General features: G+C 47.6%; 1 protein-coding gene across 2 annotated transcripts in view; it reads right to left on the bottom strand.

Annotated features, from left to right (window-relative positions):
* DOCK1 (dedicator of cytokinesis 1) overlaps positions 1-14609 on the bottom strand; it is a 582086-nt gene that overhangs the window by 22536 nt on the left and 544941 nt on the right. For both annotated transcript variants that reach the window (XM_072629055.1, XM_072629056.1), the window contains exons 45-48: positions 11839-12015; positions 10462-10545; positions 5853-5990; positions 1224-1369 (exon numbers count right to left, since the gene is read on the bottom strand). In XM_072629055.1, the coding sequence (XP_072485156.1) occupies positions 1224-1369; positions 5853-5990; positions 10462-10545; positions 11839-12015 (545 nt within the window). The remainder of the gene's footprint in view (positions 1-1223; positions 1370-5852; positions 5991-10461; positions 10546-11838; positions 12016-14609) is intronic.

Below are 14609 nucleotides of genomic sequence, written 5' to 3'. Positions count from 1 at the left end.
GCCTTGGAGAAGAGACAAGGAAATGGCCGTGTCTCCCTTCCTAATCTGGGGGTTAAAGAGCATGGCACATGGCGCAGTCTGTCTGCTGCCAAGGTTGGCAGAACTCTGCTTTGTTCTTTTTTACTCTTTGTTACAAAGTAACAGAGGCAAGGGCTAGGAACATAGGGAAGGATAGGTTTGATCAAAGTCAAAGCTAGGAGTCCCAAATACTTAAATAAATGACCGCGCAAAGCTGGGAGGGTGCTGAGTTGGGATGATCAGTGGGATGGCTGCAGGCTGGCCCCTGAGTGGGATTTCACCAACTTGGCTCCCCTGAACCCATAGGCAGGACTTTGGAGGTTCAGCTGATAGATGCAGGGCAGCATTTTGGATACAAATATTCCTAAGATGGAAGCATAAACTGCCTCACTTTCTTCACCAAAGGCTCCGGGATATCATCAGACCTTTTGGATAACTCAGGGTCAGTATGTACATCAGTTTCCCCCTGGGTCATGCCCTAGTGGGGCCCCCAGTGTCTATGATGGTATGTATGTGTTTGTGGGGGAGGAAGGTCTGCCCTGGCACAAATGGTCCCAGGCTACTGTGTTTTGGGTTATTGCATCTGCAAAGTTCTCTCCTGGGAGATCTTCTCTGTTGTCATAACTGCTCTTCTCCACTCCCAGAGAATGGAGCTGAAAACAAGATCCTAGGATTAGGGCTCTGGAGTGGGGAGGGACCTTGGGGGTCACTTAGTTCAATCTGCTCCTACTACCGAGGCTTGAATTGAGACCCAGCAAGATTAAGGACTTGCTCAAAGGTTTCTACAATGCAATCGGTGGTGCAAGCCCTCCCAGCACCAAAGGGCCATCAGCTGCCATCTGGTCTGGGCTCTAGTGCAACAAGAATGTCTCCTCTGGCATTCCCAGAAAGGGGTCACCCAGCTTTTGCTCAGAGACCTCCAGGGAGAGAAAAGAGCACAGTGCCTGAAACAGCCCAATGTACTTGAAGTCAGGTCTAATGATGAGCAAGTGTGCTTATGTCTAGCCTGTCCCTGCCCCTAACACTGGGCAGCTCTCTCTGAGGCCAGGCAGAGCCGATCAACACCCTCTGCTACAAGACCATTCTTCAAATACTTGAAGACACAGCATGATCCTTAGTCTTGTCTCCTAGAGGTGAAACATTTCCAATTCTTTCAACTTTTTTTCGGTACTTCCTCCCCCCATTCTGCAGTAGTGCCTTCTTACCCATCAGAGCCAGGTCTGGAAGGAGTGCTATCTGAGGACATCGAAGAGACTGAAGCAACTGACAGGGGTCTGGAGGAGGAGGGCATGGTGAAGGAGCGCACCATGGACCGCGGCCGACTACCTCGTCTGTCATCCATCCCCGAGGGCTGCAAATGAGAGGACCAAGATTTACCCAGCTGTGAGCACCACTGACTGGATAGATTTCAGAATTATGCGTGGGATCAGAAGTGGTGCAGTGATTAAAGTCCTGGGATGTCAAACCGGTGAGTCTGGTTCAAAATTCACCTTCAATACTTACTGGCTGTGTGACCCTGGGAAAATAATTTTACGTCTCAGTGCTCTAGAGAACCCCCTAAGACAGCAAGTTATAGAGAGAGGCTAGTCTGGAGGAATCAAAATCAAACGAACTCCCAGATCTGGCCCCATGATCACTGATCGAAATTCTTTCCAGGAGAAAACTCAATTTTCCTCTGAATGTGACCCATCCACATTCCCATAAACACCATGGATTATATATTCCTCAGAGTTGAAAACCCTCCATCAGGAAACAACATACAAAGTAGTTTTTGACATTCAGTTTGGAGAAACCGAAAACTCTTCTAATTAACTTTGCTTTTTCCCCACTAAATTATTGTCCACACGAAATTAGCCATTTGTCAGAACTAGGGTGTTCAGCCTTTTTCCAAACTGCAGCCATTGTTGTGGGTCCAGGGAGCTCCACCAACTGAGGAGATTCAGCTTTCCTCATTCAAAGTAGTTTTCTCTGCAATACACTCTGTAGTTCACAATCCCATGGGGTTAGCCAGCATAGACATGAGCATCCCCACTTTACAGATGAGGACATCAAGGTGCCAAGGCTGGTCTGAAATTGGTGTCTGGGAAGAGGCAGAGGGGGATCTGAACCCAGGGAGCCCAAGAAAGAGGCAGATATTTTGTATTACAACACAGTTCCTTTAGGACAGAGGCCAGGTCTTACTTAGACCCAGCTTCCCAGCATGCTTCTCAGGCAGTGCTCTTCATACACAAGGGGATTAATAAATATTTCTTGAGTGAACAAATCTTTCCACCAGATGATAAAGCTCTGGCAGAGCCTGGCAAGACTCCCTGGCAAATTAGAAATCCAGTATCTGGGGATCTAGTCCCTGAAGAGAAATTCTCCATTGTTTCTTTGACATGGTTTTGTGTTACTGAGACCTTCATATCTTTGGATGTAGTTAATATTAATGATCTGTTGGTTTCAATTCCACTCCATTCACCAAAAAGCACTCACTGTGTGCAGAAGACCTAACAAGTGTTGGAGAAGACAGAAACAACTTTGCTAAGGGAGCCCCCTGGAAGAATCCAGTTCAGTCCCATATCTGTGCCCATGTAAAAAGCTGTTTTTCATTCCTGGGACATGTTTCCTTCTGATTAAATTATTATTGATGAGTCATGTAAAAAATCTGGTCATATTTCCTTCAGATGACACAAAGTTAAGGAAAATGACCACTTCTTAAAAGAAGTGAGAATCGTATCTGAAGCTGTCAGCATTTCTATCATAATTATATGCATTTCTGCATTTTTAATCCTTAAGGTCCCTGCAAGCCTTGCAAGGAAGCTTTTATTTGGCAACTCATAGGGCTGGGACTTGCTGTGAACAGCCTTCCCCCCGCGCTCCCAGGTTAGAGCTGGGCAGTGTGGGCTCTGGGCCTCAGGTCCAAAGGAAGGATCATCAGCCCAAAATCTTGTGCTATTTAGAATGTGAGCTCCTTAATCTTTAATGGCCTTGGCTTCCTTCCAATCCCAACCCCTACCACCCCCAGCTCTCCAACCCCACCCCACCCCCTCCCCTGCCACACACACACACACACTCATCGACCCTGCAGGGGGCTCAACTCTGGATCCATGAGATGGACTTGACTAAATGGACTTGATAGCGCCTTTCACATACAAAAAAAACTGGTCTCTTGAACACCTGGAGATTTCTTAAAATGAATTCAATCAAGTGGAGTCAAACTTTGGGCGCATGTGACATTGGCTCTCAAATCTTCCTGGCACTTGATGCTGATTCTAACGAGAGGCAAACATGGAATCATCAAGCACTATTCAGAGATTCTGATTTTGGTGAAGAACCCTCCAACCAGACCCATGGCAAGAAAAATCCCTGATATCTAAGAGCCTCTTCAGCAGCAGGGTTTCAGGCTGGGCTACCACTGCCAAGGAGCTTGGCTTATCAGCTAGCCAAACAGATGCTGCAAGGAGGGTCTCAGGGGTCCGACTTTCTAAGGCTAGGTAGGCTGGTCTAGCCTAGTCCCAAAGCTCAGTGCATGCTGGCTCCCCAAGGTCCTTTGGTGACCTGACATCTTCTCCCGAAAAACTCCGCCTGAATTCCCTGCATCATTTTTCTCCTTAGACCTTACCAGGTACTTATTCAGACCCCCTTTTATACATGATAAAGAGATATTGTGTGATAATGATCTGGCTCAATGATTCCTTCCACTCCCCACTAGAGTGGGGACAGCAAACTTGTCTTATCTAAACTCTGATTCTCCCCCAGCCCTGAGCACAGTGCTCTGTAGGGCACAGGACTCAAGACATTTTTCTTAAACATGTGAATGAAGGAAAACTGAAGCACTTTTACTCCCGTGGTACCTTGGAGAAAGAGAATAATAAAGGCCACCATGGAAATAAGAGGCAGCCATCATTCACTCCCTCTCGGACCAGGGCCGAATGACTTCATCACCCCCAGCGTCCAGCTTCCTCATCAGGACAAGGAGGGTGGACAAGATGACCTCTGAGTCACTGGGATCCCATACTGAATGTGATCCCAAGGATGACTGAAGCAATAAGAATAACGAAAACAGCTGACTTGCAAAACGTGATGACGTCTATCAGACACTCAGTGCACATGAACTCAGCTGAACTTCCCAACCATTTTGTAAGGTAGGCATCAGAGGTATCAGTATCTCTGCTTGACAGATGAGCAAACTGAGGCCCGGAGAGATTAAATGGCTTGGCCATGGTCACATAGACCATGTGGCAAAATGACCAGAATACAGTGTAATTGGGAAATGCTCAACAAAAAACAGATACAATACAACATAGACAATGCTAACTTGTGGTTTTCTAAATCAATGACACGGACATCTGTTTCTATTTGAGTTTGCTGCCAGAATTAAGGATTATGGTTCACATATACCTTTAAGGTCCCTCCAAATTCCTGAGACCCTGTGATTCCCTGGGAGGGTCTTAGTAAGACCTACTCCTCCACCACCGCTCAGCTGATCTATGTGGAAACCTACAAATTGCTCTGCTGGGTAAAATCTATTTCTAATGGAAAAAAAGAATGTGTTAACATGTGCAAAGATAAACATTGGATAAACACGGGGACAGGGCCTCCCATTCACACTCAAGGCAAGAGGATGCTTCCTGGTGAACAGCTTCAGGGGGAAGACTTGAGCAGACACTAGGTGGTCTCCTGCCTCCCAGGAGAAAGGGAGGGAAGAGGCTGGGATGAAAAAGTACTCCAAGGGTGCTCCATTCCACAGGTGAATGGAGATACATTCAAATAGGAGCAGGAAACACAGAAGATTTCCTTGTTTTCTCCTGTATTCTGGGTCCCTCATCCCTAGAGGCAGGCAGGGCGTGTGCACGTGCATGCATGCACACACGCACGCACACACACACACACGGGTTCACTAGCTGTCTCCCTCAGGTGGTGCTTGATCCAAGTCTTAAATAAAGCCATGAATTCCAAGAGTGGGAGGAGAGAAGAAAGCATTTTGCCCACTGCAGAGGGGCAGCTGGCATATTGTCCCCCCCATGAGAATATAAGCTTCTGTCTTGATATCTCAGGTATGTAGCAGAGTTCCTGGTACAAGCAGAGGCTTCATAAATGCTTGTTGATGGACAGACTAATTAACTGACTGAATGATTAATCAGGATAACTAATCAGCTGATGCTCCGCCTGGAGAAGGAAGCTACGAGGGGGAGCACAATGGCCGTCTGTTCCGTGGAAGATGCTTGGGCTTGTCCCTGCATGGACCCAGAACCGAGAATGATGGGTCCAAGCCACAGAGGAGGGTTCAGACTGGCTTTAGGGAGCGGCTTCCTCAATGTGCTTTAGGTGATTGCCCATGGACAGCCGACAACGGATTGCTTGCCATTTGAAGAAGGGATGAAGGGAGAAAAATTAGGAACTCAAAATCTTATAAAAAATGAATGCTGAAAATTGTCTTTATGCGTAACTAGGCAAAATAAAACACTATTAAAAAAAAAAAGGAATATCTTTCTCACAGTAAGAGCTCTCACAAAACGAAATGGCTCCCTCTGCCAGGTGAGTTGCAGAGGTTGGAGACCTTGTTCAGGTCTATGCTGGATCAGATGATCTCCAAAGTCTCTGAAGATGGCTCCCTCTAGCCTGTGCATTCTACCTTGGTCACAGTAACAGGGGCTTGATCATTGTCCCATGAGTAAAGGCCTTCTGTCAGCATAGCTCCCTTTTCTCAGACAAGGTTCAAAGAGCCTCCCTCTCCAAACAAAGAGTGGGCCTCACTGCCCTTGCCTATTTCCCTCCTCTGAGCTCTACCACAGAGAACACTGTGCTGCCCCCCTCCACCCCCAAGACACGGTCCAGTCTGAGCCACTCACCATGGTCCGAACCCCATACTGCTTCTCAACCTTCTCTTTCAGCTGTCTGAAGCAGGCTTCCATCCGCTCGTGAAATGGCCTCAACGCTTCAGTGACTTTTTCTCCATGAATCCTGATCCCTTCTGCCAAAAACGGAATCTGAAAAACAAAGAGAGCATGATAGTGGATCTTCCCGTGACTGACTGTGTGCACCAGAAACTTACAAATAATGATGGCTGAAAAAGAAAAGCAAAGTGAAAATAGAAGGTCAGAGATAGAAAAATTGGTTGGCAAATAAACGAGGCTGCTTGGCTGCATGTAGCAGGTGCTTAAGGAAGCCCATCAAGAGTTGGGCTAAATCAGCCAGAACTCAAGAATCATGGAGTGTGGGAGCTGGAAGGATCTTTGGGGTGCATCCCTGTGCTCCCCTACCCCCACTGGGGCCTGGGGGTGCATCCCTCTGCTCCCCCACCCCCACTGGGGCCTGGGGGTGCATCCCTCTGCTCCTCCTCCCCCACTGGGGTCTGGGGGTGTATTCCACCCATCCCCCACACACTTCAGAGTTGTTGTGAGGATCAAAGGAGATAACAAATAAAATACTTGTAAGACAGTGTTTTGCTAATCTTAAAGTACTATATTAAGGCTATCTCTTATTTTCTTCTATGTTATCTCTGAGGAGCACGGAAGTGTCTTCAGGGCAGGTCCTTTGTCTCTTTTTGTACCCACTTAGTGCAGTGCCTGGCACATAGTAGGCACTTCAAAAACATTCATAATTTATTTTAATGACTATTTATTATTATTACTGAGTAACGACTTTCCATTGATCAAGTTTAAAGTCTCACTCCTCCCTCCTCTGGCCCAGAATCCATCATTTTTCCTGATTCTTATAGTGGCCAGTGCCCCATCCTCCATTCCTGGGTATTTATTTTGTCTCCGTCTTGGACTTAGGGAGCAGTGCCCAGCTGTTTTTCCCCAACAAAATGTAAGCTCCTTGAGGCTAGGAGCTATTTCGCTCTTGCCTTTGTTACCCCTTCCCCTAAACCCCCATCCCCTACAAAGTATCCTGTATGCAGCAGGTGCTTAAATTATGTTTGGGGAATTGAACCCAATTTTGCCAGCGAAACTCTCTGGGTCCTCCTAAGTGCCAGCGCTAACCTCCCCAATGCCAGCCACCCTGCCTACACAGGATCTGGAAGTGGCTGCTGTGGATGCATCCTGGCAGACTGCAGCCCGATCTGGGCTGACAATGGCTAGCTGATCAGTCCCAGGACAGATGTGTCTGAGATGAGCAGCTCTCCAGGCTCCCTGTGGCCTGTTCTGTTATTAGAAGGTCAAGTCAGAGGACACGAGTTGTAAACGCCAAGCTAACAGTGTTTCAAAACTGAACTTCTCTCACTCACTGAGATGTTGTCCTGAACCCTCTGAGGTTCTTATTTTGAAGGGGAATTGACCTTCTCTAGCCAAGGCTGCTGTCATTGGTGGTATAGAGTGTGGACAGGGGCTGACCTTTAAAAGAGTGTCACAGGAGACTGTCTTTGCCATGGCCTCTCCATACAAGCTGGGACTCCTCTCTCTCAGAGACACAATGAGAAGGAGCTCTGGTTCTCAAGTCCAAGAACCTTGGTTCAAATCCTGGCTCAGTCACTGACTACCTCTGGACCTGGGGCAAGTCATGAGCTCCCTGGGCCTCAGTTTCCCCATGAAAGGTGACCTCTGAAGTCTCCTTTACTCTGAAGCTCCTGCCTATCACTGATGCAACCCTGAGCATGGCATCCATTTTCTCTGGCCCTTTGCTTCCCCACTTGTCCAATGAGATAGACCAGGGTCTCTGAGATCGATGTCTGCTTAGCAGCTTGGGCTTGCCCATGGCTCTGAGTTAGTCATCAAGCTAAGAGGCCTCCTCTTCATATTTCATAATTAAGCTCTAATACTGATTAAAAACAGATTTTTCCAACATGACAGAACAGCAGTCCAAATGGGCAGATTTACCAGCCTGGGGAGAAACGGGCCCACAGTGGAATGTTGTATGAATGAATTCTGGGAGAGACAATTGGGAGGGAGATAATGAAGAAAATGTGTTTTGGTGCCATTTATAGCCCCCAGCTGGTGCATCCTGGGTGTCTAGGAAACTGGAAGCATGGACAGTGGGGCACCATTATCAGTAACTGACTGGGCTCTGGCTGGATGGTGGGAAACAGATGACAGGCACCCCCACACACACTCTCCCTCTCATGTACATTCACACACACACTCCTACACATATACACACATATTCACACACTCTCATACACACACACGCCCTCACTCACTCATTTACACATCACACAGTCAGTCACACTCATATATACCCACACACACTCATACTCAAACAACATAATCTCGTACACATACTCACAGTCATACACACACACACACACACACTCATATACACACAGTCGCACATTTTATCTTCCTGACTTACTTTGTACAGACATTGTGATGCCTCGCATACATGATGCCTTCTCATAGAACGTCATAAGTGTGTTTCTTAAAAAGGGCAGTCTTAATAAAATACAGCTTCTCTGGGGTGGGGGGCACCTGCCCTAGAGTGGCCAGAGGGGCAGAGGGCTGGGCTTGGACTTGGGCTGACTTGGGTTCAGATCCTCCCGCCTCTGAAACTCACCCATCTACGTGACCCTAGAAAGGAAATCTCTCTGAACCTTGGTTTCTTAATCTGTAAAATGGAGACCTGCAGCCCTTCCCTACAAAGGCATCTATGAAGTCCCAGTGGGACAAGGTAAGCAAAGCATTGAGTAAACAGTGGAGCGGTGGCAGCTTTGGTTGCTCTTGGGGTGAGTTGGAGGCACCTGGGGCCCAAATCAGTCGGTGTCTATGTGATCTCTCATGTTCCTGCAAGGCAAGGTGCCTGGTGCCTAATACATTCACAGATGTTTGTTTAGCAGATGTAGAAACTGAGGCAAAGAGAGGGTCAGTGTGTTGCCCACGGTCTCAAACAGGGAGGAGGGAGAGGCAGGATCAGAACCTAGACCACATGACTTCAGGTTCAGCTGCCCGTACATACACACCCCTACATACATACATACACACACACACACGGGTACCCCCTCCACACACATACAGACAATGGGATTCCTGTTGCCACGGGTGTGGATGGGTCTCTGTACTTTCCTCAAAGCATGTCTGGGGAGGACAGTGTCTGCCTTGCACACGTGGAGCCCCACAGACCCCCTGTGGAGCTAGGGCTTCCAGCAGACACCCTCATAAACTGGCTCTGTGAGGCATAGGTGCCACCAGGCATGGGATCTCACTGGTGCAAAGATCTCTCAAGGGAGGAAACTCCCAATCCCAAAGCCAATTGGCACCTTCTCATAGACAATTTAGAGTGTGAGAGATTTAACTGATGCAATGAAAGGACAAATGACTTATCTAAGGTCACACAACTCAAACGTATCAGAGGTGAGATCTGAATACAGGTCTTCTTGGCTCCAAGGAAGGTTCTCTATCTGTATTGCTGGCTCATAAGTTAACTTTAAAAACATGTGTAAATTATAAAGCAAAAGCAAATTAAATGTTTTGTAAAATATTTTCATTAATTTTTCATTTAAAAGAGTGGCTTAGAAAGTTGGTGCAGTTATTTTTTTTTTAAACACATGAGTTGCTTTAAAATATATTTCTAATCTAGCAATTGGGGGCAAGGCCATGGCACTGACACCAAGATGCTCTACTGGGAACAAATTAGTCTCCTCTGTAAGACTTGCAACTCATAAAATCCAATTTACTGTAAAAGCTCCCAGGAAAACAATGAGTCAACATGACTGCTGTAGCCCAGCTGAGACCTGCGGGGGCCTGGGCAGCTTCGGGGGCTACACTTTGGCTGGAGACCATGACAAACAGACAGTCATCCAGACAGGCCAATAGTCTATTCCTCCTCCTCTGGATTCTGGAGATGCTAGGTTGCTGTCCTGAGAAATGAGTTCTGACTACTCCCACTCCCCCTCTCCCCCACGGAAACAGACATATGTAGACTTACAGATGCACACATGTTAACATATAGATGCACATACATGCACACACAGATGCATACATGTGGATATACACACAGATACACACATGCATGCACACAGACTGAGGCCCATCCTGGGCCTCAGTTTCTTCATCTGTAAAACACAGAAGCTGAAGGCAGTGTCCTCTGGCTTTTGGTCTAGGATTCTATGAAACTTTTTTCCCTCTGGAGGAGTCAGGCAGATTCTGCACATAAGCCCTAGATCCCCAGGTCAGTCACTGCTTCCACTGCTAAGGACGGTGTGTTCTGGCTACATCAGCTTTGGGGAGTTCCTGGGGTGTATAGTTCATGCACTGAAAAGGCAGACAAGCACTGGTTAGCAGCATGTAACGGGAGATGTGCATCTCAGTCCACCACTGTTCTGCTGAGCCAAAGAGTGGCGTTAATAACTGAGTCACTGGTGGGATGATTCAGAGGGACAAAAATGTCAGACACTGGCTGCTGTCCTGAGTGCAGCCCACGCAGGGCTGGGGGTGGCTGGATGCCTGCATGTCGCTGTTGGTAGGTATGCCAGGGAATGATTCCCTTGACCTTGCCCCTGACCCAGCCAGTCCCTGCCGCCTTTACCTGCCAGGCGATGAGGTCCTTGAGTTTCTCAATCTTCTCATGGTCTTCTGGGTGCTCCTGCATATATCTCTCTGTGAAGAAGGCCTGACAAAGATGGGAAAATGCTGGTTACTTCAGAAATCAAGGTACCTCTGAGGAAGATGATGGCCAGCAGCTAAAGAATCTCCTTTTCCCAGCCCCCAGCCCTTGATGGCTGGTAATGAACGCACCGCCCCATTGATGTCAGCCCACAGGGAGAGGGGGCACTGCCAATTTAAGGCTGGAAGGGCCCTGGGGTGTTACCTGACTCCTGCCTTTTAGACAGGTGGGACCTGAGGCCCAGACTGGTGCAGAGACCAGCCCATGGCCACAAGAGTGGGGAGTGTTGGTTAGAGGGCATGAAGCCAGGCCTTCTGAAGTTACAGATCTTCCTATCACTATATGCCCTCCCACCAGGACGACAGTCCCTGTCTGCCAGTGGCTGAAATGTCAGCACAGGACAAGGGAAAGAATTCCACAAAATGGGAGTCAGAGGAGGCAGACCCAAGTCCTGCCTCTGGGCGACCTTGGGCCGGTCCCTGGATCTCTGACGTCTGGTTCCTCCACATAAAGCAAGGGGATTGGACTAGGTGGCCTCTGATGAAGCAGCCCAAGAGACAATCCAAGCAGATACAAAGTAACTCAAATTAATTTTAAGAGAGAGAGTGCTAATAAATAAGAAAGTCAGGGAAGACACATGTACCCCTGCTGTGCTTTGCTGAAGGTAAAGGGGATGGGTTGGGGGTTAAGGTGAGAAGGGAGGGCACTCCAGGTGATGGGGAAAACTGTGCAAAGGCAAAGAGATGGGAGATGAGGGGGAAATTACATGAAGATTGGAAATATGGTGGAAACCAGGTTGTCCAGAGCTTTGAACAGCAGGCTGAGGATTTAATATTACCCTGAGGGTAACTGGGAGCCAGTAGAGATTTTTTAGTAGGTGTATGTCCATGGGGGTTGGGCAGCATGGGCTGGGGGGAGCTCAGATCTCTGTTTCAGGAATATCAAGGTAGGAATACAAGGGAGAGATCTTGCCAGGGGGTGGGGTGGCCCTGGGAACCCTGAGAAAGACTGCCTTACTCTCTCAGTTATGGTGGGGGGTGGGGTGGCAGTAAGATAAAAAGGGGTCAGGAAGGGGACAAGTTTCTAATGCCATCTCATTATATTTTTCTCCAAAGAATTCCATTTCAAATGGCTTTCTTTCCTGGCATCGGTTGTAAATTTTGTCTTACTACTGTGAATAACGGACAATTAGCCATGGAAAATGATCTGGCGGCCCCAGACAGAATTCTAAGAAGGCGGGAGCTTGTTCTGGAGCTGTCGTCTTGAGAGAGGGCTGGAGACAGCTCCATCTTCACCTACCTTCTCATAATTTGTAAAGCCGCCCATGACAGCTGGATCCACGATGCCATTGAGGAGCATGGAGAGGGGGTTAATCGGGAGGCTGGGGTCGCTGGAGTGCTGCTGAACCAAGCTGTTGATCTTGTCATTGGTCAAATGCATGGTCTCAATGGCATTTTCCAGAGGACTGATTTCCACCTGAAAGAAAGGAAGAAGGAAGGAGTTTTCACTCGTGATGTAGAATCATTTTAGGGAGCTAACAGCTGCTGATTCTCTGCACCCTAGGCAACACAGGAAGAGCTGCCAGACGGGTTCCTCCTGCTATCCTGGAGGGAGGTTTGCAAAGCACTTTACACACTTCAGCTAACTTGGGTCTTGCAACAGCTCCATCTATTCATGGATGGATTTATTCATTGATTCATTCACCTGTCCTTTCATCAAACTCTTAGGAAGCACCTACTGTGTTCCAAGCACTGACTGGGCAGTCATCAGCAACCTCTGAGAGAGAAATCATGACACCATTCTTTTCAGAGAAGGAAACTGAGGATGAGAGTGGGTAAGACTCACACAAAGATACAGAGCTAGGAAATGCCAGTGCAAGTGGTGGGATTTGAATACAAATCTTCCTGATTCCAAGCCTAGCATTCTGTCCACCACATCCCTCACCTGTCTCCTGTTCAATGTCTAGGAGGGTCATTGAGAACATTCTGGATGTCACTCACAATCCTGTGTCCTGATGATATTATGACTGGGGTTTCAGTAACAGCATTTCTAACAATAACTGCCATTGATGAACCTTGATTTAAAGCTTTAGCAGGGGGCGTTTGGAATCCCCCAGCTCTGGGTCAGTGTTTGCTGAATCCTGCACCAACCAGTGGTCTCTCCTGTACCTGAGGCCTGGTTTTGCTCCTGCCCCTCCCACTCTGATCTAGTTTGGAAGCAATCTTTCTTAGTTCATGCCATCGAGACTTGGGCTATTCCAATCTTCTTTTTAAATGACCTTTCAATGGGGATTGTTCAAAATTCAAAGGGAGAATGGGAAAGCTTCTCTGCTCCAAGGTTGGTGTCATCCCAGGAAAGAGAGCTGAAACAAACATGGGAGTGGTAGGAATTCCATCTCGCAGGTTCAGACCCAGAATACACTGACCCCTTTGACCATCTCTTGCTCTTTAGTAGAATGGACAGCAAACTGGGCTTGGAGGTGGGAGAGACCTTTCTGTTTGAATCTGGGCTCTCACACTTATTACCTGTGATAACAATTTCCAGAGCCTCTGTGCCTTCATCTGTAGGATGGGACTAGCAGCACCTTACTTATAATTTCCTGGAGACCAGAGAAATTGAGTGAGTGGTTCCTGACTGTATGCCTGGCTCCCTAAGCCACTAGGAGGTGTAAGCAACTCTCTGAAAGTAGGAAGTGAAGAGTGGTAAAGGTTGGCTCATGGCAGGCACTTCAGTACTAGCTGACTGATCACTTCCTGGTGTGGAGAGATACAGTTTTCACCTTGGGGAGTGTACTATGCCACTCATGGATCTGGGTCCTGAAACCCCCAACCTGTACAAGCTCATGCTCTGGCCCTCTGAGTGGTGGTTATCATTAACAAACTGTTTTTAAAATGTTAGGAGGCAAACCTTTTAAGAATCATACTTTGCTCCATCTCTGAACCAAAGAAGACATTGGAAAACCTTCCCCTAAATGGAGAGCTGGCTAGATGATTGGGAGATAAATGGATGGGGAATGAGACAGAAGCATCTTTAGCTAAAATTATTTAGCTGAAATAATACCAAAGGTGGCCTCAGGAGGGGAGGGCAGAGGAGGCGAGGGAGCCTGGTCACTGTCTGAGTGAGCCCCAGGAGCTGGGAGCTCATTGCCTGCTCTCCATCTCCATCAATGTCTCATTAGCAGAGAGAACGGCTGCCTCTCTCTGCACACCACAAGCCACTTACACACACGCCACTTATAATCAAACCTTTTCGAATGTCAGCCTCAAACCCGCAAACTGATTACATTATTCTCTTTGTTTTAATTATCATTTAGCGGCATTTGCTGTGGGCTTATTTTCAATTCAAATGATTCTAGGCCCCGATTAGGTGGTCAGACGCGGGAGTGCATCAGGCTTGTCTGAGATCCCAAAACTCAGAGCTTCCTGATGGAATGAAAGATGCATTTGGGGGTTTCCTTTTATTCCATCCATTTTCCTCTCTCTTGGAGACCAGGAAGGTGATACTTAGCATGTCTCTGAGAGGCCTGGAGGGGTCTGGGTCAGTTAAGGGAGGCCTCTCAAACTTTTGGAGAGGGCAGAGAGCCCCAAAGTTTTCCTGGATGCCCACTTGGGAGTGTCTGAGTATGTGTATAAATAAGTGTGTGTGTGTATATGAATGTATGTGTGCATGTGTATATGTGAGTGTGTGTATGGATGTGTGCACTTGAGTGTTTGTGTGTGTGTGCGTGCGTGTATATGTGTGTGTGTGTCTGAATTGTAGGATCCCAGGTTGAAAGCCCCCAGGGACTTATGAGGACATCCAGCTCATTCCCCTCATTTTACAGATGAGGAAATGAGGGCCTTCAGGGGGTGAGTGGCTGGTCCACCATCATGCAAGAGGTAAGTGGCAGAGTGAGGCTCTGGACTCTTCCTCTCCAGAGGCCTGACAAAATAAACAAGCAAACCAAAAACTTCAGGATAGGTAACACACCTGTGATTTCCTGGCATAGGGAATTCACAAATGGAGACTCTCTATTTGCCAATGCAATTTCCCCCAATTTAGAGATTTAGAGCATTCCTTGTGGGCACAGC

This window comes from Notamacropus eugenii, chromosome 1 (assembly GCF_028372415.1).
Source record: "Notamacropus eugenii isolate mMacEug1 chromosome 1, mMacEug1.pri_v2, whole genome shotgun sequence".
Classification (NCBI taxonomy): Eukaryota; Metazoa; Chordata; class Mammalia; order Diprotodontia; family Macropodidae; genus Notamacropus; species Notamacropus eugenii.
Note: the sequence above shows the minus strand (reverse complement) of the source record. Positions and strands in the feature narration are given on the sequence as shown.